This window comes from Symphalangus syndactylus, chromosome 20 (assembly GCF_028878055.3).
Source record: "Symphalangus syndactylus isolate Jambi chromosome 20, NHGRI_mSymSyn1-v2.1_pri, whole genome shotgun sequence".
Taxonomy (NCBI): Eukaryota; Metazoa; Chordata; class Mammalia; order Primates; family Hylobatidae; genus Symphalangus; species Symphalangus syndactylus.
Genome location: NC_072442.2, coordinates 64,033,632 through 64,061,508, shown reverse-complemented (window position 1 = coordinate 64,061,508; position 27,877 = coordinate 64,033,632). Strand labels below are relative to the sequence as shown.

Genomic DNA, 27,877 nt, shown 5'->3' with positions numbered 1-27,877 from the left:
CAAACTATCATTCCTCTCTGTTCTAGCCAGTCATCTTTCTGTTCCTCAAACACATCAAACCCTTTCTCATCTCAAAACTTATGCACATTTTCTTTTTCCTTGTCTGGGAACAGATATACTGCCTCCATCTATCCATTTATTCATTTCATCATTTAACAAATATTTACTCGGCATTTATGTGTCAAACTGTAGGGGTATAGCAGCGAAAAAAATCTCAAGAGTGACTTTCCAGAACAGCACTGTAAAACCGAACTGTCATGTTGGAGATGTTCTGTATTTGTGCTGTCCAACAATGTAGCCACCAGCCACGTGAAATATGCCCTGTGACTGCTATTTTAGGCAACGCACCTCCAGATCACTGACACTTAATTAGCAATCATTCTTAAGGAATCATCAAAAGAACAATACAATGAGTTGTATACATTAACTAAAACCACAGAGATCAAGTCAGCCTTAAAGGGCAAAAATACTAAACTCCTGTCTTGTGGCCTTGGCACTAAATGTTTCCTCTGTTTGAAATACCTTTCTCTCTTTGCCTTCTGATTACCATTCAGTACTCAGCTTAAATGTTACCTCTAGAAAGATTTTATTTGACTAAAATCTAAACTAGCCACCAGGTCCCCTCTAGTACACTGACCTCTTTAAATTTCTTTATTGCAATACCATTTGCACATCTGATTCTTCTGTTGTTCAATGTGTCCAACCATTAGAATCATGATTATGGTTGTTTCAGATCAGTGAGAAATGAAATTCTCAGCTCATTAAATGGTTTTCGTTCACTAAACAAATATACGTTGATTACCCAGTTACTCTAACCATTGGTCTACGTAAAAGGATACAACAGAGAACAAAGCATTAAAGAGCACTGTGGAGCTTATCGTTTTAGTGGCAGAAGGAAAATATCTACCAAGGAAAATATCAGTAGTAAATGTTGTCATGGAATGATATGAGGAATCTATTGTTAAATTTTTAAAAGTAGGTATTTCTAAAATAAGCTAATTTGTCTTTAAAGAAAAAGTGGGAGGCTGGACACAGTGGCTCATGCCTGTAATTCCAGCTACTTGAGAGGCTGAGGTGGGAAGGATCCCTTCAGCCCAAGAAGTTGAGGCTTCAGAGAGCTGTGATTGCGCCACTGCACTGCACTCCAGCCTGGGAAAAGAAAAAAGGAAAGGAAAGAAAAAGTGAAAAATTGGGGGTGTGTTTGTATACACATAGAAAAATGTCCAGAAACAGGACATCAATACATAACAATAGTTAACTAACAATAGTGTAGTGTTACGAGATCTTTTACTCTCTGCTCATTTTAATATAGCTTGAACTGTTCACAAGCAAGTATGAATTTTTATTGCTTTTTCTGATCATAAGACATGGGGGAGGTGCAGATTAAGTTTAAAAAAAGAGTGATTTAACACCAAACATTTCTGAATAATTAGGAAATGCCACAGGACTCAGAGTATAAAAAGTCAGTGATCTTGATAATACAATATTTTTAGTAAAAAGCAATAGGAAAAAAGCTGTAAAGAGTTAAATAGGGTAGTAAAGTACTTAAGCAAAATAAACAGGACAATTTATACAAAAAATTTAACAGCTGAAGATAGTAAGTAGATGGGGAAACCGTACAAAACAAGGGCTTTAAGAGATACTCAGAAGAAATGAAGAAATGAACTAAGGCCCACCATAGGGCCTTACTTTTCGTAACTGATGAGGTTATCTATTGAAAGGAAGAAGCATGAGGGGCTTGAGGGAATAGAGACTGGAATTGCTGTTGTGAAGGGTGCATTACACCAACAAGAGTTAAGTCTTTATCTTCTGACCCTGTTGCTCTGTGTAAGTTAGTGCCAAAATGGGTCTTAGGATATACTGATTATAGGGACTAGTTTTTCAAACAGGGCTGCAAAAGCAATTTAATGAGCCACTATCAAAGTTTTTTTGTTAAGAAAAATAGAAAACATGAGAGTTTATTACAAGTAGTTTCAGCTACATAATCTATGTATGTGTTTTATTCACTAATCTATATACACATATGTATGCACTGGGTCATGTCATAAAATATTTCTTTTTTTTTTTTTTGAGACGGAGTCTCGCTGTGTCACCCAGGCACCCAGGCTGGAGTGCAGTGGCGCGATCTCGGCTCACTGCAAGCTCCGCCTCCCGGGTTCACGCCATTCTCCTGCCTCAGCCTCTCCGAGTAGCTGGGACTACATGCGCCCGCCACCACGCCCGGCTAATTTTTTGTATTTTTAGTAGAGACGGGGTTTCACCGTGGTCTCGATCTCCTGACCTCATGATCCACCCGCCTCGGCCTCCCAAAGTGCTGGGATTACAAGTGTGAGCCACCGCGCCCGGCCCTACGTAAAATATTTCTAATTATGGGTTTGAAAGCCACAATTACAGAAAACAGCCAAACGTGGTGGCATGCGCCTGTAATCCCAGCTACTTGGGAGGCTGAGGTAGGAGAATTGTTTGAACCTGGGAGGTGGCAGGTGCAGTGAGCCAAGATTGTGCCACTTGCACTCCAGCCTGGGTGCCAGAGTGAGACTCCGTCTCAACAAAAAAAAAAAAAAAAAAAAAGAGAGAGAGTGTATGTAAAAGGACATCAAAGCCACTGCCACAAAGCCCCTGCACTTGATTCTACCGGCAGCCACTTGCCACTTGATTCCTTGACAACATTGTCAGCTTTCCCACGTCACTTACTTCTGATTGGTTACATTCACTCAAAAGCTTCATAATAGCTGACTGGAATCCTCATCATGAAAAACTGACTTAGACCCTCTAAATTGTTTTCGATCTCTAAAATGTCAACCAAATTCAACTAAAAGGGTAGCCCTAAAAATTTAAAGCACACAATTTTCACTCTATCTGAAAATGGCCTTGCCCACTCTGAAGCAACCATGGTATTTCTGAGTTTTTATTCTATCTGCGGACCCCTCTTCTTCTATTTTACCTGTGGAAATTCTACCTGCCTCGCCCCTCTTTTTCTTTTTTTCTTTTTTTTGAGATGGATTCTTGCTCTGTCGCCCAGGCTGGAGTGCAGTGGCGTGATCTCGGGTCACTGCAACCTCTGCCTCCCGGGTTGAAGAGATGCTCCTGCCTCAGCCTCCCGAGTACTTAGGATTACTGGCACCTGCCACCACGTCCTGCTAATTTTTGTATCTTCAGTAGAGACGGGGTTTCACTATGTTGGCCAGGCTGGTCTTGAACTCCCGACCTTGTGAGCCACCGCACCTGGCCTACCTGCTTTTCTTTTTCTTCATGCTTAACTAACTAGTACCCAACTTGTGAGTGCAAACTTCTACCGAGCAGCCAAGTTAGCAAAGAGAAAGCCCAAAATCCATAGAGTAGAATAACACTGTAGACTACACATTAACATGTCACATATCCACTATTTTTCAAATATAGAAAGATGTGACTGTGGCGAGGCAAGGTGGCTCACGCCTGTAATCCCAGCACTTTGGGAGGCCGAGGTGGGCAGATCACTTGAGGTCAGGAGTTCGAAAACAACCTGACCGATACGGTGAAACCCTGTCTCTACTAAAAATGCAAAAATTAGCCGGGCGTAATGGCAGGTGCCTGTAATCCCATCTACTCAGGAGGCTGAAGCAGGAGAATGGCTTGAGCCTGGGAGGCAGAGGTTGCAATGAGCCAAGATTGTGCCACTGCACTCCAGCCTGGGCCACAAAGCAAGACTCCGTCTCCAAAAATAATAATAAATAAATAAATAAAATAAAATTTAAAAAGGCATCAATGAATTCAAAGTATCTTTCATTACGTATTATCTTCATCACAGATACTATAGTACAATTACTACCATGATATTAAAAAGAGGTATGTAGGCCGGGCACGGTGGCTCACACCTGTAATCCCAGCACTTTGGGAGGCTGAGGCGAGTGGATCATGAGGTCAGGAGTTCAAGACCAGCCTGGCCGAGATGGTGAAATCCCATCTCTACTAAAAACTACAAAAATTAGCCAGGCACTGTGGCAGGTGCCCATAATCCCAGCTACTCGGGAAGCTGAGGTACGAGAATCGCTTGAACCCAGGCGGCGGAGGTTGCAGTGAGCAACAGAGTGAGACTCTGTTTTCAAAAAAAAAAAGAGATATGTAACCAGCAGTTTCACATTTGAAAGGGTTTAAAAACCCAGGCCTAGTTCAATTTTTTTCCATGAGGCCTCCCTTACGGTTTTTGTGTTAAATTATAAAAATCTTACAAGGATCAAATCCTACCATTGCCATATTTATTTTATTTAAATAATGTGCTGTATGCTGCCGTCTGAAATCTGCTCAACATTGTTCTATTAATCTATAGTCCTGTTGTACCTGTCTCTTGTCTGTCCATTTTATCCGCCACAGTTCACTGTCTAGTATTCTAAGATATTTAGAGTCATGTGATCACTGACTTGGCTGTGCTCCGTGGGCACTGCTTTTCTGCCAGGTCCTGGAGTTGCCACCCCTTTCGCCTCTCAGCCCCCCGTGGGCGCAATGGAGGAGAGGGATGAGAAAGCATGGGTGCTGCTGGCCCTTCTGTGGCCTCCAGTCGCCTGGCTATGACTTTTGATGCTGTTATTGATGTGCTTCCTTGGCTTCAGCAGCTATTTTTGCTATAATAATCCTGCTGCCCTTCAGACTCAGGATAAACAGAATAGGCAGGTGAACACCATGAAATTCATGCTGCTATATGCCTGGTATTCTTGGCCCAATGTAGTTTTGTGTTTCTTTGGTGGCTTTTTAAAAGACCGAGTATTTGGAATCTGATGGGGCACAATTACTTTTAGCTGTTTTATTTGCATTGGACAGGTTGTTTTGTTCTCGGTGGAATATTTAATGTTTTTTGGCTGATGGAATTTGAAAGATTTGTGTTTGGGATTGGTGGGGAGTGCTTAGCAGTTGCCCAGGATACATATGCTGTGAGCTGGTTTAAAGACAAAGAATTAAACCTGTGTCTGGACTCCAACAATTTAGCATGGCTAGAATTGGAAGTACAGTAAACATGGACTTCATGAGTTGGCTGTATTCTAAGATTGAAGCTTTGTGGGGTTCTGCTGGTCACACAACCCCTGGGGTCACACTTAAGACTGGGGGTATAAAATGTATTCTTTCACTAATCTGCGCCTTCCTTGGCTCTTGCTTACTTAGATCTGAGAGCAGAGAGAATCCTTCATAAAGAACAAAAAAACAGGGTAAGTTTTTAAATTAACTGATGTGAAAGATTTCTCCTTACCCCTGTGGCCCATATTTATCATCTGTGTCTGCTATTGTGTTGCCATGTTCCCTTTTATTGGACCTGGGAAAGTTTTCTTTACAGAGAAATTTGGATTTTCTTTCCAGGCAGCAAGTGCAATGAACAGTGTTGCATATGTCTTATCAGCTCCCACGCCTGGTATTTGGGCTCCCCGTGGATGACACGGGGAAGAACGGCATCTGCGTTCTGCGTGTGGTCGCAGCCACTCTTGTGTCCCACATGATGCTGGCCTTTATGATGTAGAGCCATTGGGTTGCTATGTGTCTTCTGGGAATCTCCTATTCATTGCTTGCCTGTGCATTATGGCTAATAGTGGCATCTGAAGTTCCTGACCATCAGCTGGGAACTGCATATGGCTTCATGCAGTCCATTCAGAAACTTGGGTTGGCCATCATTTCCATCACTGCTGGGACGGATGATACTGGATATTGGGGGATATTTGTTTTTAGAAGTTTTCTTCATTGCCTGTGTTTCTATGTCACTTTTATCTGTGGTCTTACTCTATTTTGTGAATTATGCCCAGGGTGAGAACCTAAATTATTCCACAAGACAAAGGGAAGAAATAAAATTTTCCCATACTTAGTAAGTTTAAATGACTGTGTCATGAGAATGGGCTTTGCACATCACTGGTTTGAAAATCTCCATTTTTAAAAATTTAGAGTTTAGTCATGAGAAAAAAATAATGTAATGGCAAGTTATATTTATATCCAAATACACCTATTTCGAAGTGTATTTGTGAGAACTATTTTAGCCTGTGTCTTCTGTATTGTGTGTTGCTGAAGAATTCTACAAAAGGCCAATCAACAATGAAAGGTTTAGAAAACTGCTCTGGAACATCCAGGTGAACTTCAGAAAAGAACAGTGAGTGAAAAAAGAAAAACACGGGAACTTCTGTTGAGATTATCTTCATTAAGTATGTATTTAAGGGATACGGCCTTTTCTTTATCTTATAGCAGAAAAAAAAAATGGCATTGTCATAGGCATTCCCTTTACTGGTAGGGCATAATGCTAAAAAATATGTGAAGATTTTTTTTTTTTTTTTTTTGAGACGGAGTCTCGCTCTGTCACCCAGGCTGGAGTGCAGTGGCGCGGTCTCGGCTCACTGCAAGCTCCGCCTCCCGGGTTCATGCCATTTTCCGGCCTCAGCCTTCCGAGTAGCTGGAACTACAGGTGCCCGCCACCACGCCAGGATAATTTTTTGTATTTTTAGGAGGGGGGGGGGTTTCACCGTGTTAGCCAGGATGGTCTCGATTTCCTGATCTCGTGACCCGCCTGCCTTGGCCTCCTAAAGTGCTAGGAGTACAGGCGTGAGCCACCGCGCCTGGCTGAAGATATTTTTATGAAGTCTCTTTCTGTTCACAACCAGTAGCTTGTGCTCTACTCTGTGGTTATGTGGACTGCTGAGCAGTGACAATTCTGGGTTTATTCTTCTGTTACTGAGGACCCTAATCTCTTAGGGACACAATATTATAGTACAAACTGTCTGTACAGTTTTTCATATAGTCTAATTAATAACTACAAAGTGTCCTTTGAATTATAATTGACATTTACAAAGATAAATAACAAAGCCGCAAAAGGGGAAAATATAAGATTTTTTTTTTTTTGCTATTATAAGCAATAGAACATTGAACATTTGAAACATTTCCTAAGTATAGGGTTTTTACCCTAGAAATGAAACTGCTAAGACCAAATTTAAGTAATTGTTCAAAGTCACTCAACTAAGAAGAGTGGTAGAGTTAGAGAGCTAACCAAAGGCAGTCCCCAAAGTCCATGTTCTTGAACACTACGTGATAAACGGCATGGCATTACCACTGATCATTCCATTTCTAAGCAATGTAGGCACTAGGTTCATTCCCTTCAGAACTTCATTACAGCAGAGATGGCTTCTGCCTCTATGTCTCACACAAGACTGGAAAATAATTTATAACTGGAACAGATTTTGCAACTGTAAAACAATGTAATTCAGAGTTTTGGTTAACTGATTCTTCATTTTCTATATTTACCCAAGGCAATACTACGAAACACATAATCTTAAGATTCTCCAAATTTTTCATATCACTGCCAGTGCTTAAAAACAAAATAAATAAATAAGGCATACTCCTTGAACAGACCAGCCACTGGTGATGAAAGGAAAACGGAGATAAAAGTTATACAGTCATCATTCATTAATAATTTATAAAATGTTATAATGATATAGTGATATCCAGGTTTCTTAGACTTTCTGGTTTTGTTTAGCTCTGTTGCCCAAGGTCTAGCTCTGTTGCCCAAGCTACAGTGCAGTAGCGTAATCTTGGCTCACTGCAGCCTCCACCTCCTGGGCTCAAGCGATCCTCCCACCTCAGCCTCCTGACTGCAGGCATGCATCACCATGCTTGACTTATTTTTGTATTTTTTTTGTAGAGACAGGGTTTTGCCATGTAGCCCAAGCTGGTCTCCAACGTCTGAGCTCAAGCGATCCACCCTTGGCCTCCCAAAATGTAGGGATTACAGACGTGAGCCACTGTACCCACTCTAAACTTCCGTACTACAAACCTATTGCCACTTCTACCTGAAATTTTAGTTTCTGTGGATATGAGTGGTTATCCATACTGCTTATCAGTCTGAAAACAGCTGGTATACCACACCAGTTTCAGAACGTACATTTCATAGAAAGGCCTTAAAGACTACTGTACTGGAAAGACTCATTAATAAAAATAAAAATGTAATGCTATATAAATATGAGTATGACTGAATTAGGACTTGTAGCAACTATATAGGAGTCTCAAAGTAACCCTTGAATGTATCAGTTATCAATCACATAGACTGAAAAGAGAGTGGAGCGCCCTCCAGTGACTAAATGAGGGCTAATGATGGCAAAGCGAGATAATCACACCAGCTTTTACAGAATTTTGGTACAGTATTTCTATTATCTAATTATAAAGTGGTGAATTAATCACTTAGGTCTGGGTACCATCTGAGCCTATACTAATTTATTTTCAATCCTGTAACACCCCTCCCCCCAGTACAAGCCTCTACTTCCCTTCACAGGCAGTTATTTATACATAAGGTATATATATTCACTCCCAATAGCGCTCTTCAAACAATTCCAAGATGGCCTCTACTCTCTCCATTCCACTGAAATAATTACAAGAACCTCACTATTTCCTTTTAAGAAGTTTTTTAAGAACTTCTTTTTTTTTTTTTTTTTTTTAGACAGAGTTTTGCTCTTGGTGCCCAGGCTGGAGTGCGTGACACGATCCCGGCTCACTGCAACCTCTGCCTCCCGGGTTCAAGCGATTCTCCTGCCTCAGCCTCCCGAGTAGCTGGGATTACAGGCATGCGCCACCATGCCTGGCTAATTTTTTTGTATTTTTAGTAGAGACAGGGTTTCTCCATGTTGGTCAGGCTGGTCTCCAACTCTCGACCTCAGGTGATCCTGCCCACCTCAGCCTCGTGAGCCACTACGCCCGGCCGACAACAAATATTTTTTAAGCATTCTATGAAGTACATGATTCTTGGTAGCATTTTAAAAGGCTTACTTCTAACAAGCCTTTCTTCATTCCCCTGTACCTTCCTTTGCCTTTCTCAGGTCCTGCCCTAGAACATGCTCTCTCTCTTTCCTGAGCAAAGGCTACTGATCCCGGGAAGGCACTGTCCAGAAGTGACCAGCAGTATTCTCAGCAGCATATACACAGTCCAGCGGAGCTGCCGGAAATATTGCTGTGGTTCACATCTCAATTCGACCACCAACACTTTTAAAAATGTATACCAAAGACCAGAGACGGTTTCGTTTTCTTTTTTGAGATGGAGTCTCGCTCTGTCACCAGGCTGGAGTGCGCAGTGGCGCGATCTTGGCTCACTGCAACCTCCGCCTCCTGGATTCAAGCGATTCTCCTGCCTCAGCCTCCTGAGCAGCTGGGACTACATGCGCCACCATGCCCAGCTAATTTTTGTATTTTTAGTAGAGACAGGGTTTCACCATGTTGGCCAGGCTGGTCTTGAACTCCTGACCACAGGTGATCCACATGCCTCAGCCTCCCAAAGTGCTGGGATTACAGGCGTGAGCCAATGCACCACGCCAGCAGATGCATCTTACAAAACAATACATACTAGTAAATTTAAGTTAGTCTGCAAACACTCAGAGCAGAAAATAAGACTGTGGTCTTTGCATCTAGAAATGTACTACATGAAATATTTGTAAATTCTACTTCTCTTCTTCTACTGTTCTTTAACACCACTACATTGTTGTCTCTCCTTAAGCCATTGGTTTAACAATTAATAGTCAGTTAATGGATTATCATATAGTCTAACAATAACTTTCAATAAACTAGGAGAAAGTGACCATTAGTTTAGTTTGGAATAAGAACACCTAGATTCTCACCAGTATTCGGTGGGGACTCAAGTAGAGAACCACGAAAATAGACGATCTTGAAAATTCTCCTTAGCCTTCTTAAAACATTGATGTGTATAATACATTCTTAATTAAAATGTCCAAAAAATATATAGCTCTCCTGCCTCCTGAGCTCAAGTGATTCTCCTGCCTCAGCCTCCTGAGTAGCTGGGACTGCAGGCACGTGCCACCACACCCAGATAATTTTTGTATTTTTAGTAGAGATGGGGTTTCACTACATTGGCCAGGCTGGTCTCGAACTCCTGACCTCATGATTGGCCCGCCTCAGCCTCCCAAAGTGCTGGGATTACAGGCATGAGCCACCGCGCCCAGCCTGCCAAAATAATTTTTAATTCAATGTATTAAAAGAGCTCCATTTGAAGATGTCAGTTCCATTATACTTACTAAAGCGTATCTGGAGGGCCAATAATAAGGACTTCCCATCGGTAGAGATCATTGTCATCTATTAAACCTGCAGAAAAGCCTTCCACTGGATTTTTGTTGAGTTCTGTGGAAAAAGAAAAGTTTAATCAATATATTTAAGCACATAATTTTCGTCCAACAGATAAATTACAGAACTTGAGCGTACATGTTTTATGTAAGCTTTAAACCATTAAATAGATATACCTTGCCAGGCAAAATGCTACTTGATGGCCAAAACATTTTCATGTCTATACTGTAAGAAAGCCCTGGGTAAAGCAAACTATCCAGAAGATCAACTTCTACTGGTATCCAGCCAGGCTCTTGTCATTCTAGGTGGCCCTACAGTGGTCTTTTAAGGAAGCTTGTTAAAATGCAGATATCCAGGCCCATCTCCCAGAGATTCTCGTTGAGAGGGAGCCCCGGAAATCAAATCATGTTGGCAATTCTTATGCTGCTGTCTTTAGGGTATATTTTCAGAGTGTCTAATCGTACCTTTTCATTGGAATGTACTGTGAGCTTAATAACTTTCCTTCATACTAACATTTGTACACCTATTTGACCTGTCCCTGTAGTCTTGGGGACCTGCTTCTACAGTTGGTGCTCCTGTGTGCCCATCCATCTCTGAGCACAAGGAGAGCAGGGGTCCCATATGTCTTGTCTGTATATGTTGACCCTCTGAGAGCCACAGCTTCTGGGACAGAGGAGCAGCTTAAGAGTAGTAGCTGGAGCATACAGGAATGGCTGCAGCATGGTGTGAGGTTCTCCTCTTCTAAAGAGAGTGCTGTGGCATGGAGAAGGGATGACAGGGTGGGAAACAAGAGAGGCGAGGAACTGGCAAGGTGGGGGCACACAGGCCAAGACAGGGACCTTAAGGAGCAGGTGAGCAGGGGTACAGAGCCCAAAACGTTTCCAGAGACACCAGACTTAATACAGTTCTGGCCTACCACTGACGGTGAGCAGATCATGTGAGAAATGTTTAAACAACTTTAATGAGGTATAACTGACATTCAGTGAACTGCACATACTTAAATTATACAATTTGGCCGGGCACGGTGGCTCACACCTGTAATCCCAGCACTTTGGGAGGCTGAGGCAGGTGGACCACCTGAGGTCGAGAGTTTGAGACCAGCCTGACCAACACGGAGAAACCCCGTCTCTACTAAAAGTACAAAATTAGCCAGGCATAGTGGCACATGCCTGTAATACCAGTTACTCGGGAGGCTGAGGCAGAAAAACTGCTTGAACCCAGGAGGCAGAGGTTGCGGTGAGCCAAGATCGTGCCACTGCACTCCAGCCTGGGCAACAAGAATGAAACTCTGTCTCAAAAAATATATAAATAAATAAATAAAAATTAAAAAATTAGCTGGGCATGGTGGTGTGTGCCTGTAATCCCAGTTACTCAGAAGGCTAAGGCAGGAGAACTGCTTGAACCCGGGAGGCAAATGCTGCATTGAGCCAAGATCACGCCATTGCACTCCAGCCTGGGTGACAGAGCAGGACTCCATCTCAAAAAATAAAAAAAACCACACAATTTAATAAGTACTGATACACACCAGAAGAACCAACACAACAACAATCACAATAGTGAATGCATGTATCAATCACCCACAAAATTACCACATTTTACCAGCCAGTGGAACTGAGTACTCATTGGCTCAACCTGGAAAGTGTGGACAAAGAACAGGCAGGAGTAGAGTGGTTTGAAAAGGACTTGCTGGGAGTCTCAACAGGTGTGTAATTCTCGTATGCTACCTGCCATCATTCTCAAGCAGCTCTGTCTAATGATGAAAGGCAGTATAATATAACTCAGAGTGCTACAAAGGACTGAACCAATGTGTAGGTAACTGAGGAGATATTAATTTGGGGGGTAATCAAGAGATGGTATTATCTCAACAACTAGGATTCAACAACATGCCAGCAAAATATGAGAAAGCCAATAGTGAAAATTCATATTTAGGCCAGGCGTGGTGGCTCACACCTGTCATCTCAACACTTTCAGGAGGCTGAGGCAGGAGGATCACTTGAACTGGGAGGCAGAGGCTGCAGTGAGGCAAGACCATGCCACTGTATTCCAGCCTGGGTGACAATGCGAGACTCCATCTCAAAAATAAAAATAAAAAATTTATGTTTAAACATGAAGTGCTTCTTTTCTTGAAATTTGAGGGGAGATTTGTGTAAGTCTAACATTTTTGCATAACAGGGAAACTAGACTTTTACAAATAGTTAAAATCAGCGCTGTATTTCAAAACACAAGAAATGTACTTTTACTTTAAAGTGGCTAATCTAAAATACTTTTTTTTTTTTTTTTTTTTTTTTTTTTTTTGAGACAGAGTCTTGCTCTTTTGCCTAGGCGGGACTGCAGTGGCACGATCTTGGCTCACTGCAAGCTCCACCTCCCGGGTTCATGCCATTCTCCTGCTTCAGCCTCCCGAGTGGCTGGGACTACAGGTGCCCACCACTGCGCCCAGCTAATTTTTTTTTTGTATTTTTAGTAGAGACGAGGTTTCACCGTGTTAGCCAGGATGGTCTCGATCTCCTGACCTCATGATCTGCCTGCCTCAGCCTCCCAAAGTGCTGGGATTACAGGCGTGAGCCACTGCGCCCGGCCCTAGAATACTTTTTAAAGATATTGAAAGTGCAAACACATTAAGAAGGGAATAGCATTTTCATTGTCATTTTGCTTATGCACGCATATGTGTACTGAGTGCCAACTATGTTGCAGACATTCTTTTAAAAAACAGAAAGTCCCACTTTCCAGTCAACTGAGGGACAGAGTGCAGCACACACAAATGCACTGTGAGGAGTTATTTTCTACATGACTGATCTCATTTCCAACCTTTTTCTAGATGAACACCATTACATTACTTGGACCATTTTCTACAACACTGTACACAAGAGTCTTGTGAAAGATTCTATAATATATCCAGAAATTACCTAGTTGTTGCATTTTCCACCAGAAGTCCGGGGTTTATAAATATAGGTGAGTAAGCTCTGAAATTAGTATACATGGTCAAAATTACCCTTGAAAATTTCCTTACACTTTCCATAAAGCATATCATTGCTTCTTACTCTTGTCAAAACCCCCAAGTTATTGAAATCTTTTGCCCATTCTTTCCACGCATTTCTTCTACAGGCATAATTGTGTCCTTTGCTTGTTCCATGTAAGTAATACAAAAGCAATGTTGAAAAATGTCCAATGTCTCACTTTTGTCATGGCTTCAGCCCCCAGCATGAATCTTCCTAGGTCTAGATGCATGAATATTTAACAGGCTTAATCCACTTCAAGTGACAGAACCTTACCATCCCTTCATGAATGCTTCCTTCAAGGTCTCTATCATTACTAGCCCCCTCCATGAAGTCTTCCCTAAATAATTTATCAAATAATCTTTTGGCTTCTGCTAAATTCCTATTGATTGTACTTTCAGTCTATCTACATCTTCCGGCACTCGATCAACATCGGCTCCTGATCCCCAGAGAAGTAAACAGGCAATTACAATGTGCTTCAACAGCAGTACAAGAATTTGAGGGCACACAAAAAGAAGTGCACATAACACAATCATGAAGAATAAGAAAAGCCTTCTAAAAAGAAAAGAAATAAAGGATTTGGGTGAGGGAATTCAAGGTTTAGAATCTGAACCTCTACTTTAGATAGACGAGCATGTACAAAAACTTGAAATAGGGCAATCAGTATGTGACTGGAACGGCGGGGGGCAGGGGAGCAGCTGAAACCGAACAGAATGGCAAAAGCTGGACAGCAAAGGGCCTTTGTAAGCCCTGCATGCTTGGACTTTATCCAGAGGGCAATGATAAGCCTTTCAAGGGTGGTTCTTTTTTTCTTTTTCTTTTAAACAATGGAGTGACCTCATGAGATTTACATTTGCAAAAACCAATCTTGTAGTATGTAGAAGATTGTATAAATAAGACATGATGAGAACAAAGAAACAAAAAGCAAGCAATTCAAGTAATCCTGAAAAGTGTACCTCAAGTATATAGTAGTCAAAACAATGAAGAAAACAGGGATATCTAGAAGATAGAATCAATCGTCCTAACTTGGTGATGTTAAAGAAGTGGGGCTTAAAGTAGTAAGTCAAAAATGACATGAGCTGGGCGTGGTGGCTCACCGCTGTAATCCCAAAACTTTGGGAGGCTGAGGTGGGCAGATCATTTGAGCTCAGGAGTTTGATGCCAGCCTGGGCAACATGGCAAAACCCTGTCTCTACCAAAAAAACAAACAAACAAACAAAAAAGTACAAAAATTAGCCAGGCATGGTGGTGTGCACCTACACTCCCCGCTACTCGGGGGGGCTGAGGTGGAAGATGACTTGAGCCCAGGACGCGGAGGTTGCAGTGACCTAAGGTGACACCAGGGCACTCCAGCCTGGGCAACAGAGCCAGACCCTGTCTCAGTTTAACAAATAAATTTTGTTTTAATAAAAGGAAAATGACATATGATAAAAAAAAGTTGAGCAGAGTTACCATATGACCCAGCAATTCCCCTCCTAGGTATACACCTAACATCTGTCCACACAGCAAGCTGTACATGAATGTTTGTAGTAGCATTTGCTGTAATAATCAAAAGGCAGAAACTCAAACGTCCATCGACAAATGAATAAACTGCAGTATATACATACAATGAAATACTATTCAGCCATAGAAAGAAATGAAGTACTAATATACGAAGCTCAGTAACATCAGGCTAAGTTAACGAAGCCAGACATATAAAGTCACATGTTACATGACTTATTTTATATGATATATCCAGAATAATGTATCAGATAAATCCAGAGAGACAGAAAGTAGATTAGACAATGAGGGAAGGGAGAAATGGGGCATAATTACTTAAGGGGTATAGGGGTGGCGATTTAATGGTGTGATGAAAAAGTTTTAAAACTAGAGAGAGCTGGTGGTTGGTTGCACAACATTGTGAATACACTAAATACCACTGAGTGGTACACTTTAACACCGTTACCTATAATGTGAATTCCTCCCCCGCTTTTTTTTTTTTTTTTGACACCAAATTTCTGTGCAAGGGTAGAAATCTGTTTATTCACTGAAATGAGAAACATAGGAGGAGGTACTGGTTTGTCAAGAGAGGGGCAGAAATGGTGATGGGCTTGGTATTAAATGCCTTTTGTTAGGGACAAAAAATACATTGTTTTAAAAAGAAATCTACCGGGCATGCCTGTAATCCCGGCACTTTGGGATGCCAAGGCGGGTGGATCATCTGAGGTCAGGAGTTCGAGACCAGCCTGGCCAACACGGTAAAACCTCATCTCCACTAAAAATACAAAAATTAGCCGGGTGGTGGTGGGTGCCTGTAGTCCCAGCTACTAGGGAGGCAGGAGAATCCCTTGAACCCTGGAGGCGGAGGTCGCCAAGATCCTGCCACTGCACTCCAGCCTGGGCGATAGAGGAAGACTCCATCTCAAAGAAAAAAAAAAAAAAGCCGAGAAAACGTTTTTTGTTTTTTTTTTTTGTTTTTTTTTTTTTTTTCTTGAGACGGAGTCTCGCTCTGTCGCCCAGGCTGGAGTGCAGTGGTGCAATCTCGGCTCACTGCAAGCTCCGCCTCCCGGGTTCACGCCATTCTCCTGCCTCAGCCTCTCCGAGTAGCTGGGACTACAGGCGCCCGCCACCACGCCCGGCTGACTTTTTTGTATTTTTAGTAGAGACGGGGTTTCACCGTGGTCTCGATCTCCTGACCTCGTGATCCACCCGCCTCGGCCTCCCAAAGTGCTGGGATTACAAGCGTGAGCCACCGCGCCCGGCCGAGAAAACGTTTTATTAAAACTAAAGGAGATGCATTTAAAGGAGAAACTATCCAACGATGATAAACACATACAGCTCAGGGAAGAAGGGGTCCATATTCAGTCCACTGGATTCAATTAAAAAAACAAAACAAAACAAAAAAACGCCACAGTTGCCCTCGGCATAAGCAGTGGCAGTGTGAAGGTAAGGTGGAATCCATGCAGGCAATGCTGAGTGGACAAAGAGAAGATGAAGTGGAGAAACCCAAGTGGAAATTTTTTCAAAAAGTTTGACGGTAGATGGAAAAGTGTAGTACTCACGGCTAAATGAAATTCAAGCAAGTTTTATTTTAATGGAAAAGGCTGAAAGATGTTAAAACATCCTATCTGTGTTTAAATGTTGATATGGATACCTCACACTATATTCAAATCCAGACAGATTACAAATATAAACAAAGAGGTATAAAACCTAACTAAAAGAAAATATAGAACTGTGTTTTTTCACATCATTTTGAGCGGAGGTGGTCCTCCTATGCAGGACACAAAACTCAACAGTCAAATAATACTACACAAAATACTTTAAGCACAGTACAGCAATAAAGTCTAAATACAAATGACTGGGAAAGAATATTTGCAAAATAGGGAGAAGTTTAAAATTCCTAATACAAACAGAGCTTCTATAAATCAAAACGGGAACTAAACCAAAAAGTGACCATGCTTGACCTTCTACTTATATTCCTAAGATATTAGGAGTTTTGAGAATGCCAAACATGAAGATAACATCTTTTCTGAATGCTATCTAGAGACACAATTAAGAGTTGGAAAGGGCTAGAAAGACCTCTCTTTCTCACAAAAGTCATGACTGCTAAAACACAAAAGTTTATAGTTCTAAAGGAGGCAAAACTAACCAACAGTGTTACAAATCAGGATGATGGTATTTCTCTTCCTCCCTCTCTCTCTCTCTCTTTTGGAGCGGGCAGTGAGAGTAGTATCTGGGAAGAGGCATGGAACAGACTTCTGGTGTACTGGCAGAGGCATGCTGTCCGTGATATGTATGTACTCTCCTGTCATGTTATACTTCAATTTTTAAAACTCAGTCAATCCTGGAGTATCCAGTGACTGCTAAATGGGAGTTAGGCTTGCATGCTATGAATCTGGAAATCACTGTGGGCCAGAGTGAGTGGTCTACAAGCCATGAATATAAAGGAAACCCAGGGACAAGGAAATGTCCTTGAGAGTAATGATTTCTATGCGTTAAGTAATGGAAAATAATGCATGAGCAGACTTGCTAAGATAGAGTCATTACCAAGAATAAGACTAAAACAGAACAGAAAGAGCATATGAAAAGTAAAAACCCTGCATTTCTGAATCGGAATTGGAACAATCAACATAAAATGACATTGCTTTCAAATATATAGTTCTCAGATCTGTCCACTGAAAAGGTCTAGAAAAAATGAACAGCCCAGTAGTGCCCAGAATGTGGTCTCCTTAAAATGAATTTATCACTAAACGGACCAGGGCTCTTCAGAGAAATGGCTGACTCCAGGTCTAGAGCAAGAAATGTTAGGTTCATCTCATACATAGCAGACAAGAAGGAAGCTATCAAGTAATACTATGGTATTGTGAAAAGGACTCAAGAACCAGCTTGAAGAGGCCTCCATTGGTCAAATATGGGACAATTTGAGTGTCAATAAAGTTAGTAACAACGAATGATTGAAATATGCAAGTTTAATTCCATGAGTTTATAACTGTGAAGTCAAAAACAAAAAACTAATCTATCACCACTACAGGATGCTGGTAAACCATTTTGTTATTCTGAAAACCAATTTCAAAGAGCAAAAGAATCAGTATTTAGTGTGATCCTTTTTTATTACACAAATTACATTACCAAGTAAGCAAAATAGTAATTACTATTTGATCAAATGAGGTTTCTCTCTATAAAAATACTCCAGCTAAAAAATGAAAAATAACTGAAACATTGGCCATTTTATCATTTAATCCAGGCATTTTAAAAGACAACCAGATATTACAGTCTCCTGAAAAATGAACAAACCACCACATATGAAGTAATCTCACCTCACAAACCTAACCTGTTTGAGCCCCTAAGTACAATAACTAATTCACAAAGAACAGAAACAGAGAAACATGTTCAAGGACATCCCTGGGACACAATTAGCAAGATCTACTCTGCAGGATATTCTAAAGAACAAGACCTAGAATCTTCAGCAAATATACTGCAAGGAGCACAAGAGAGAAATGAATTCAAACTTTTTTAAATTTATGACGATTATGACACAAATGAAAATGTTAAGGGTAATGAGACATTAGACAATATCTAGGAATTGTTGTTTCCTTTCTTGAGTTTGGCAATGGTGTTGTGCTGGGGGTTTTCCTACCATTTTTGGAGACACATACTGAAATATTTACAGACAAATGATCATGTTTAGAATGTACTTCACAGTCATTAGGGAGAGGGCTAAGATAGGTGAAACGAGACTGATCATGACCTAATCACTTCAGGGGCTGGGGGAGTACATGGAGACCCATTATACCTATCTGTCTACTTTGGTATTATTGGGCATTTAAATTTTTCCTCAAAAGATATTTTTTAATCCAAAAAAAAAGTTTAATATAGCCTAAAATAATGTTTTCAGTATTGTCGATCATTACCTAAAAGTAAACCTTCACTGCACCTCAGCAAAATACAAATTCTCAGAATAACATTCCAAGATCCAACTAGATGTTATTTTGTACTTGACTACTAAGAAAATAAGCTACTTTTGGCCGGGCGCGGTGGCTCATGCCTGTAATCCCAGCACTTTGGGAGGCTGAGGTGGGCGGATCATGAGGTCACAAGATCGAGACCATCCTAGCTAACACCGTGAAACCCCATCTCTACTAAAAATACAAAAAATTAGCCGGGCGTGGTGGCGGGCGCCTGTAGTCCCAGCTACTCGAGGCTGAGGCAGGAGAATGGCGTGAACCCGGGAGGCGGAGCTTGCAGTGAGCCAAGATCGCGCCACTGCACTCCAGCCTGGGCGACAGAGCGAGACTCCGTCTCAAAAAAAAAGAAGAAAATAAGCTACTTTTAACTGTAAGTGTACTTTGCCAAGATTCTACAAAACCAAATACAAACTGAGGTTTATAGCCTAGTAACGATTTTCCTTTGTGTCTGGGTGACTGTGGTCTCCTGCTCCGGGAGCGTGAGTTCCTGTCAAGTTTATTTATACAACACAGTTGGCTGCAAGGTGTATGTCTGTAAAGTAACTATTTTTACTGCAGCTTCACTTTGAACTTCTGAGATCATAGATAGACAGACCCTTTTACCCAAACAGTACATAATTACTCCTAACTATTGAGATAATTTGTCAAAATAATTTTGACCTTATTATCAGAGGAATAAACTGCTGTTACCTTAAAATATAAAAATGCCACAAACCAAGTCACCGAAAGTAACTGCAAAAACGTTCCCATCCTTCAACCTTCCATCAATTAATACTGAAAAAAGTCAAGAATAGCAATCACAAAGGTTTATTTCCTCTTTAGATTTTAAGATGCATCAAGTTAATAATCTTTACAAATTCCTGGTAAACTTTAAAAATTTGCTTAAAATTAGAATTTTTTATTTGTACCACGACATGGGCTACAGACTAGCTGATTTCCTAATCAAAAACATTTTTGGCCAGGCCCACTGGCTCATACCTGTAATCTCAGTGCTTTGGGAGGCCAATCTAGGAGGATCGCTTAAGGCCAGGAGTTCAAGACCAGCCTAGGCAACAGCAACATAGAGAGACTCAGTCCTAGCTACTGGGGAGGCTGAGTCAGGAGGATTGTTTGGGCCTGGGAGTTTGAGGCTGCAGTAACCTAAGAAGGTGCCAATGCACTCCAGCTTAGAGCAAGACCATATCTCTTAAGTAAAAAAAAATTAAAAAAATAAAATTCAAGGCCAGGCTCAGTGGCCTCTAATCCCAATACTTTGGGAGGCCGAGGCAGGAGGATCGCTTGACCTAGAAATTTGAGATCAGGCTTGGCAATATAGTGATACCCTGTCCAGGTGTGGTGGCTCACGCCTGTAATCCCAGCACTTTGGGAGGCTGAGGCAGGGGGACAACCTGAGGTCAAGAGTTCAAGACAAGCCTGGCCAGAATGGTGTGAAACCCCATCTCCACTAAAAATACAAAAATTAGCCAGGCGTGGTAGCGGGTGCCTCTAATCCCAGCTATTCAGGAGGCTGAGGCAGGAGAATCGCTTGAACCTGGGAGAAGGAGGTTGCAATGAGCTGAGATCGAATCACTGCACTACAGCTTAGGCGACAAGAGCGAGACTTCGTCTCAAAAAGAAAAAAATTAGCCAGACATGGTGGCATGTGCCTATATAGTCCCAGTTACTCGGGAGGCTGAGGTGGGAGGACGGCTTGAGTCTGGAAGGGAGAAAGTGCAGTGAGCCAAAACCACACCAATGCACTCCAGCCTGGGAAATACAGAGACCCTGTCTCAAAAAACAACAAAACAAAAAATATTCAACCCAATTTATTTTACTGTGCTTCAAAAACATAAGGAAAATGAAACAGACAAGCCAAACAGATCAGAGATGATCTCTTAAAAAGAATTTGTCAATATGCTTCCCAAAGGGATTTGCTTGGCAGAATTCTGGACCACATTCCTAAAGTAACACTTGCTGACATTCTGCTACCTGCAATATTTCACCCTGCTTATCACAGCCTCTTCAATCACAGGCGTAAGGGTTCTTCAATATTAAGTCCTGAGTATGTTGTTGCTTGTGCATAAATTATACACAATAGCATAAGCATGCATCTCTGCCAAGATTTGTTGCAGCAAGAACTCCTCACAATACCGAAATTATGCCCTAACACTAGTTTATAGGGTCACACCAACAGCTTACTTTGATCTCGCCTATTTTATACAAATAAATTTGATAAAGATGATTCCTGGGGACTTCTGAATGTCACTTCGCATTGGAAATCTGGGCACAGCATATGATATTATGTATTACTAGCCTGGACAACTTAAACAGATCATTTCTATTTTTTGAGTCTCATTTTCCTTATCAGTGAAGGATGGTAAAGCCCTTGGTAACGTTGCAACACAGAGAGGATATTGTATATGCGAAAGTCTGACCCAGCTTAAAGTACAATAAATGTTAGTTGTCCATTTTCTTCCTTTAAAATTGCTCATTAATTAGGCTACAGGATATAAAAGGAATACATCTGTGTTCCTCAGAATCTTGAGAACAAGCCCATACCTGAAATACTTCTTTTGGAAAATACTACCCAGCTTCAAACATCACGCCCAACTATGTTTCTAGTAGGACTGCCAAACAAGGCCCCCGGTACCCCAAGGCCACAGGAGGGACTGGTTTTCCAGAGTGGTGAAGCTGTGCCATAAAGGCCTGAGAGCTGCCAATAGCCACAATTCAAGTCTCAAGGAGAATGAGGCCAAAAGGACGAATATGCAACAAGAAGAGATCCAAACAGAGTTTTGATTTCTTATACCTGGTACTACTCCTGCCCTTCTATAAGCTTAGTTAAAAGTCAGTTTTCCTTTTTGTCTAAATTTATTTTAGTTGAATTCCTGTCACTTCCAACTAAGAATGCCACCTTCTTCATTTGTAAAGCCCTATTTTTAAGTTTACATCCCAGTTGGTCCCTAATCAGTTTCCCCTTGAATACACCAGTGGTTCTCAACTGTCCTTCTACCTTCCCCACATTACACGGGGCAAAAAAGTGATTCTCAGGCTGCAGTGAGTCGTAAGCATGCTGCTGCTGAAGGAGCAAGCACAGTCATGAGATTCTTGAATTTCCAATTCATTTTAAGTTCATTTCAACCACCAAATAATACATATAAAAAACCAGAAAGACTTCAGAAAAAGTCTCAAAGAAATTACAGAAACATATTTTTAAAAGAAGACCAGAAAGAAAACATTATACAGCAACAGAAGACCGTAAAGGAAAGCGAAAAACAGACAAAAAACAACTAAAAACAAATCATGGTCTTTAAGTGTAAGAAACTATACTTCTAATGAAAAGATAAATAGATACTTTTAAAGAGTAAAGATAATAAACAAGGGAGATTTACATAAGCTAAACTGGCATTCCTGAAGAGATCAGAATATTAAAATGTCATAAATCTATAAAGCTTTCTATAATAAGTAAATATACAGATTGAAAACATATCCCACAAATCAGAAAAAAACTGGTACAGAATAAACAATAAAACATCTCTCAAATGAGGCACTGAACTTTAAAGTTAAACAATATCAAGGATATCCAGGAAGGGAAAAAACAAGTCCAGTATAGGTGGATGGGTAGAACCAACCAGGTTAGCCTCAGATTTCTCCACAATACTCAATGTAGGTAAGTAACAGTGATGTGAATAAATACAGAATCTTGAAGAAGAATGTGATAAAAAGAATGAGAAATGCAGCCAGGCACAGTGGGTCATGCCTGTAATCCCAGCACTTTAGGAGGCCCAGGCAAATGGATGCTTGAGCCCAGGAGCTCAAGACCAGCCTGGACAACACGGGGAGACACCATCTCTACAAAAAATACAAAAATTAGCTGGACATGGTGGCAAGCGCCTGTGGTGCCAGCCACCCAGGAGGCTGAGGTGGGCAGATCACTAGAGCCCAAGAGGTCGAGGCTGCAGTGAGCTATAAGCATGCTGCTGCACTCCAGCCTAGGCACCTGTCTTGAAAAAAGAGAGAGAGAGAGAGAAGTCCAAACAGGAAGTCAAAATAAGATGGTAATATACATTCACATGTATTGTAAACTTTAAGGACTTAAGAAATGGTACTTTTTGAAATAAATGCTGGGAAATGAATCAAAATAAAGAATTCTGTAATAGAAAAATGCAGGTGAAAGGGACCAGTGTAGTTACCAACCCCATGTAAATGCATAAATAAAACCAAACCACCATGAATCCTATAAGCTTTTATATAAATATATATATTTAATAATATATGCTGTCATTGCCAAGTGGCACACAAGTAAGTGTGTGTGTGTGTGTGTGTGTATTATTTTCTTGCTGCTGTTGGTCCTATTTTTACACTATCAGGATTTATATATGTTTTTTACGTTGTCAGGATTTTACATTGTTATTTTCTGTACTGTCATAATTTTACATTATCAGGATTTCTACGTTAAAAAAGAATTAACAAATTACTAAATATATCTATATTTATGGTTAGAAAACGGGAAGGGAATGGAGGGAAAGGGAGAGAGGTACTAAGGAATACATACGTGTTTATTCCCTCATCCTGGACATCAGGAAGTCAGTGGGTTCTGTCAAGAGTCTCAAAACTATTTAGAGGTTTTTTATAAATTTTCTTCTCTCAACTTTAGGACTCTTTTAGAAATTAATCTCTTCTTGCGATAAATGTCTATCTATAGGTCAATAATTTCTTCAATATTACCTTAGCTGGGTTGTCATTCATACACAACTTGCAACTTAAAGTATTTAAATGGCATACCTATTACAACCCCAGATTTCAGCCTGCGTGCATGCACTGAAAGGTAGATGCAAGGATGCCCAACATCGGGAGGCATCTGTAGGTGGTGGTTGTTATTACTAAGTAGTAGAATATTTTCAACTCTCTTTTATATACTTTGATTTTTTTAATTATGAAAAAAGGCCATGTATCCTAAAGTAACACAGGAAAATAAAATAGAAGGCATTAGACACTCTACCTTCTTGCTCTCCAAAGACAACCACTGCTAACAATTTGCTGTGTGTTCTTTCAGATTTAGGCTATACCACCATATACTATACAGAAATGGAATCATCCTTTTATAACTGATGGCCACTTAACATAGTCTGAACATTAGATAATTCGTTTCCACCATCACACCTCTTTTTTTTCCCCCCTCAAATATAAATAATGCTGCCTAGGTATGAGGTGAGAGGAGTGAAAAAACAGAAAGAAAAGTAAAAAAATAAATTATAAGTATTTAAAAGCCGGGCACAGTGGCTCAAGCCTGTAATCCCAGCACTTTGGGAGGCCGAGGCAGGAGGATCACAAGGTCAGGAGATTGAGACCATCCTGGCTAACACAGTGAAACCCCGTCTCTACTAAAAATAAAAAAAAATTAGCCAGGCACGGTGGCAGGTGCCTGTAGTCCCAGCTATTCGGGAGGCTGAGGCAGGAGAATGGCCATGAACCCGGGAGGCGGAGCTTGCAGTGAACCGAGATCACGCCACTGCACTCCAGCCTGGGCGACAGAGCGAGACTCCTTCTCAAAAAAAATAATAATAAATAAATAAATAAATAAATAAATAAATAAATAAATATAAAAGTATTTTTAAAAATAAATAAAAAGAAAAAACAATGCTGCCATTGCCAGGCGGTGTAAACCTGTAGCCCCAACTGTTCTGGTGGATGAAGTGGGAGAATCTCTTGAGCCCAGGAGAGTCTGAGGCTGCAGTGAGCTATGACCGCACCATGGCACTCCAGCCTGAACAACAGAGCAAGACCCCATCTTAAAAAAAAAAAATTAATTTAATTTAAAAAGAATACTTTGCACTCTCCTTGTACACCTGTGGAAGTGTATCTAGAATATAAACTATAAACTGAACTGTAAGTCAAAGGAACATATATATCAAGCCACAAAATGTTTACTCCAATGTATTATCCCAGAAACATTGTAGGCAACTATTTCCCTACAGCTTTGCTAACACTGGGTATTTTTACCACTGACTAGCACCGGGCATCCTTCTGCCACTGGCAATTTATCTTTGGTGCATTTATATATTTTTATTCCCCCACCCCTTTTTTTTACATTGAGCAATTCTCTTTTTTCTTATTATTTGGATGGGCTTTTTAAGCATTGTGGCCTTTTTTATTTTTTTGGAGACAGAGTTTTACTCTGTGGCCCAGGCTGGAGTGCAGTGGTGTGTTCATGGCTCACTGCAACCTCTGCCCCCTGGGCTCAAGCAATCCTCCCACCTCAGCCTCCTGAGTAGCTGGGACCACAGGCACAAATCACTATGTTTGTCTTTTTTTTTTTTTTTTTTTTTTTTGTATTTTTGGTAGAGACAAGGTCTTCCTATGTTGCCCAGACTGGTCTTGAACTCCTGAGCTCGCCCCCCACCCTGCCCACCCAAGTGCTGGGATTACAGGTGAGCCCAGCCAATTTGCACAATGTTTGTTGCTATTACTTAGAGTCTAAGGGATGAAGGCAATATTTACATTTAAACCCCTAATTTTCCTAGGCTATTAGTGTGCCATTCAAATGTGTCTATAAACTTTATTATAATTAAAGCAAAAGTTTGAAATTTGAAAAAGAAAATTAGCAACATAATTTTTCTCTTTTATATTTTGATTGGACTAAGTGTGATATGAAACTCAAAAGCCAAACAAGTCAGAATGACAGCTTTGTCTACATTTTGAAATGCAACAATCTGAATGACAGGTTTCTAACATATGACCAAGTATTAAACTACTTTTAATGCAAGTACAATAAGTAGATTCACATAAATGCACAAAGTTAAAAACTGAAACAGGTAATACAAATACAAGATGTTCTACTCACAAATACATATTAAGATGGTGTTGATTCCTCATTCCTCTAAGTAACCTCCACCCACTTCTTGACATAAGAAAGAAAGAATAATGTAAGCAGCAGACCATGCCAGGTCCAGTCCAAGATTTCTTCCAAAGGGGAACAACAGGTGTGATTACGTCAAAGTAGCTGTGATATACGGACACTAACTCACTCTCTGTTGTATCTTCCTATCATGCCTTGAACTCCTACTCAAACCCTTCCCTAAAATGGCATTAGGAGATTATATTTCTCTAATTCAAATAACTATTTATTTGTATGTGCTTCTTCTCCTTGTAATCACATAAGCAAGAGAGCCCTGCTGCATGATCAGAAATGTTGTGCATGAAATATAACTTCTACTGAAAGACATCTTGTACATGATTTTCTCCACATTAAGTAAAAATGGCTTCTAAGAAAATGGGATGTCCTGGGAAAATACAGGTGAACCTAAGTAAGAGGCCTACGAAAGCACAAACATTGAAAGAAAAAGTTGGAAGCAATGCGTTTATTAAGGCAAGGGAACCAAAAGCCGAGCCCCTGACTGTAAGTATATCCCCTGTGTCACACATAAGACTGCTTCTATGCAAGAGAAATACAAATGAAGGCAATGTTGATGACTTGGACATAGCATGGTGTTTTTCTAACAATTACAGTAATACTTTATACAACAACTTTACAACCACAAGCAGCATGGAACCACTGAGCACTGTGTGGCAACAGCAATGTGCATTTATTATCTCCAAAGTTATGAAGGTGAAAGGAGAGAAACAGGAGAATTTGGTGAGCAGCTGAGTTGCAAAGCAAGCCTTGAATTGTTTGAGAGGTTTAAGAACAGTACATAAATGCATAACATTAAATATCATTGATAAATAAATTAGCTTCTGCTGATAGTGAGAGTGCAACAAACTTCCCCCAATGAATTGCAGAAAACTACTAATAAAGATAGAAATATTGGAAAGCAAATTAATAACTGACAAAAATAGACCTTTCTTAAAGAACGCCATCTTGGCCGGGCGCGGTGGCTCATGCTTGTAATCCCAGCACTTTGGGAGGCCGAGGTGGGCAGATCACAAGGTCAGGAGATCGAGACCACGATGAAACCCCGTCTCTACTAAAAATACAAAAAATTAGCCAGGTGTGGTGGCGGGCACCTGTAGTCCCAGCTACTCGGAGAGGCTGAGGCAGGAGAATGGCGTGAACCCGAGCTTGCAGTGAGCTGAGATTGTGCCACTGCACTCCAGCCTGGGCGACAGAGCGAGACTCCGTCTCAAAAAAAAAAAAAAAAAGAATGCCATCTTGTGCTTTTGTAAGATAAGAAAACGTGTCAGGCTAACATTGCTTTTATATTTAAAAAATTGAGAGATGTTAAGCTAAAGCCTTTTCTGGTATACTCTGAAAACCCAGTAATACTTAAGAGCACCTGTATAACAAAAGTAAGGACTCATCACAATCTATAAGATTAAATATCAATTACTGATGCCGTTTCTGATGCAGGGTGATGATGAAGACAAAACTCCTTTAATTAAGGATTTTAAGGAAGAACCTAAGAAGGCATATGAATTCATCAAAACGAAAATGAATTAATCAGATAAGAAACTAGTCCCTTTCAATTTATTGCTGACCTCCAAAGTTTAGAGAAAGTCATCTCCCAAAGGAAAAATTTTTAGATCTTATTAAGGAGACTGGGTTGAGAGAACAGCTTTGTCGCCCAGGCTGGAGTGCAGTGGCACAATCACGGTTCACTAAAGCCTTGGCCTCCTGGGCTCAGGCAATCCTCCTCAGCCTCCTGAGTAGCGGGGTCTATAGGTACATGTCACCATGCCCAGTTCACGTTTGTATTTTTTGTAGAGGAAGGGTTTCACCATGGGCATCATGGTCTCAAAGTGGGTCAAGCAATCTGCCCACCTCGGCCTCCCAAAGTGCTGGTATTACAGGAGCCACTGCACCTGGCCAGTGACTAGTATTTTTAATGCTTTATAGAATGGAAGAAAGGAGTGGAAATTTGTTACATAGATATATTTAGAGCATTTCATTTGCAACCCTTAATGTAATAATCCAGGCAAGGATGATCAATGGATGCTAAAATCATTAAGTGAAAAGGTCACTGGAGAACAGAATATAATGCCCCAGCATCATCCCACAGATTACTCACCAGTACAAAGAGATAATGCATCTTGGCAACGGAGAAATCTGGCAATCACCAAGTAACTGTTCAAATTTAGAACCATTAACCCAAGAATGTGTATCTTCTTCTTTGATACAAAATGGTATACACAAGCTTCATCTATGACATACTCTTGCCCCTCTCCCAAAATGTTTACACTGAATCAAACAAGCTTCTTAGACCTGCACTTTCTAATATAATAGCCACTAGTCGCAAGTGGCTGCTGAGCACCTAAGAAGTGGCTAGTCTTAGTTGACATGTGCTGCAAATGCAAAATATAAACTGGATTTTTGAAGACTTTGTGAGAAAAAAAAGTTATACGGATGCATCTTGAAATTATATTTTAGGTATATTAAGTTAAATAAATTATTTAAATGAA

General features: G+C 40.7%; 2 protein-coding genes across 2 annotated transcripts in view; one reads left to right on the top strand and one right to left on the bottom strand.

The window, feature by feature from the left end:
- UBE2G1 (ubiquitin conjugating enzyme E2 G1) overlaps nt 1-27,877 on the bottom strand; it is a 99,327-nt gene that overhangs the window by 29,029 nt on the left and 42,421 nt on the right. The window contains exon 2 of the mRNA XM_055257955.2: nt 10,014-10,116. Within this exon, the coding sequence (XP_055113930.1) occupies nt 10,014-10,116 (103 nt within the window). The remainder of the gene's footprint in view (nt 1-10,013; nt 10,117-27,877) is intronic.
- On the top strand, nt 4,521-5,822 carry LOC129470529 (major facilitator superfamily domain-containing protein 1). The gene is given in 7 exon segments (XM_063629727.1): nt 4,521-4,795; nt 4,798-4,938; nt 4,941-5,113; nt 5,115-5,167; nt 5,169-5,375; nt 5,377-5,653; nt 5,655-5,822. Coding segments are annotated over 7 exon segments (1,260 nt in total). The 5' UTR covers nt 4,521-4,554.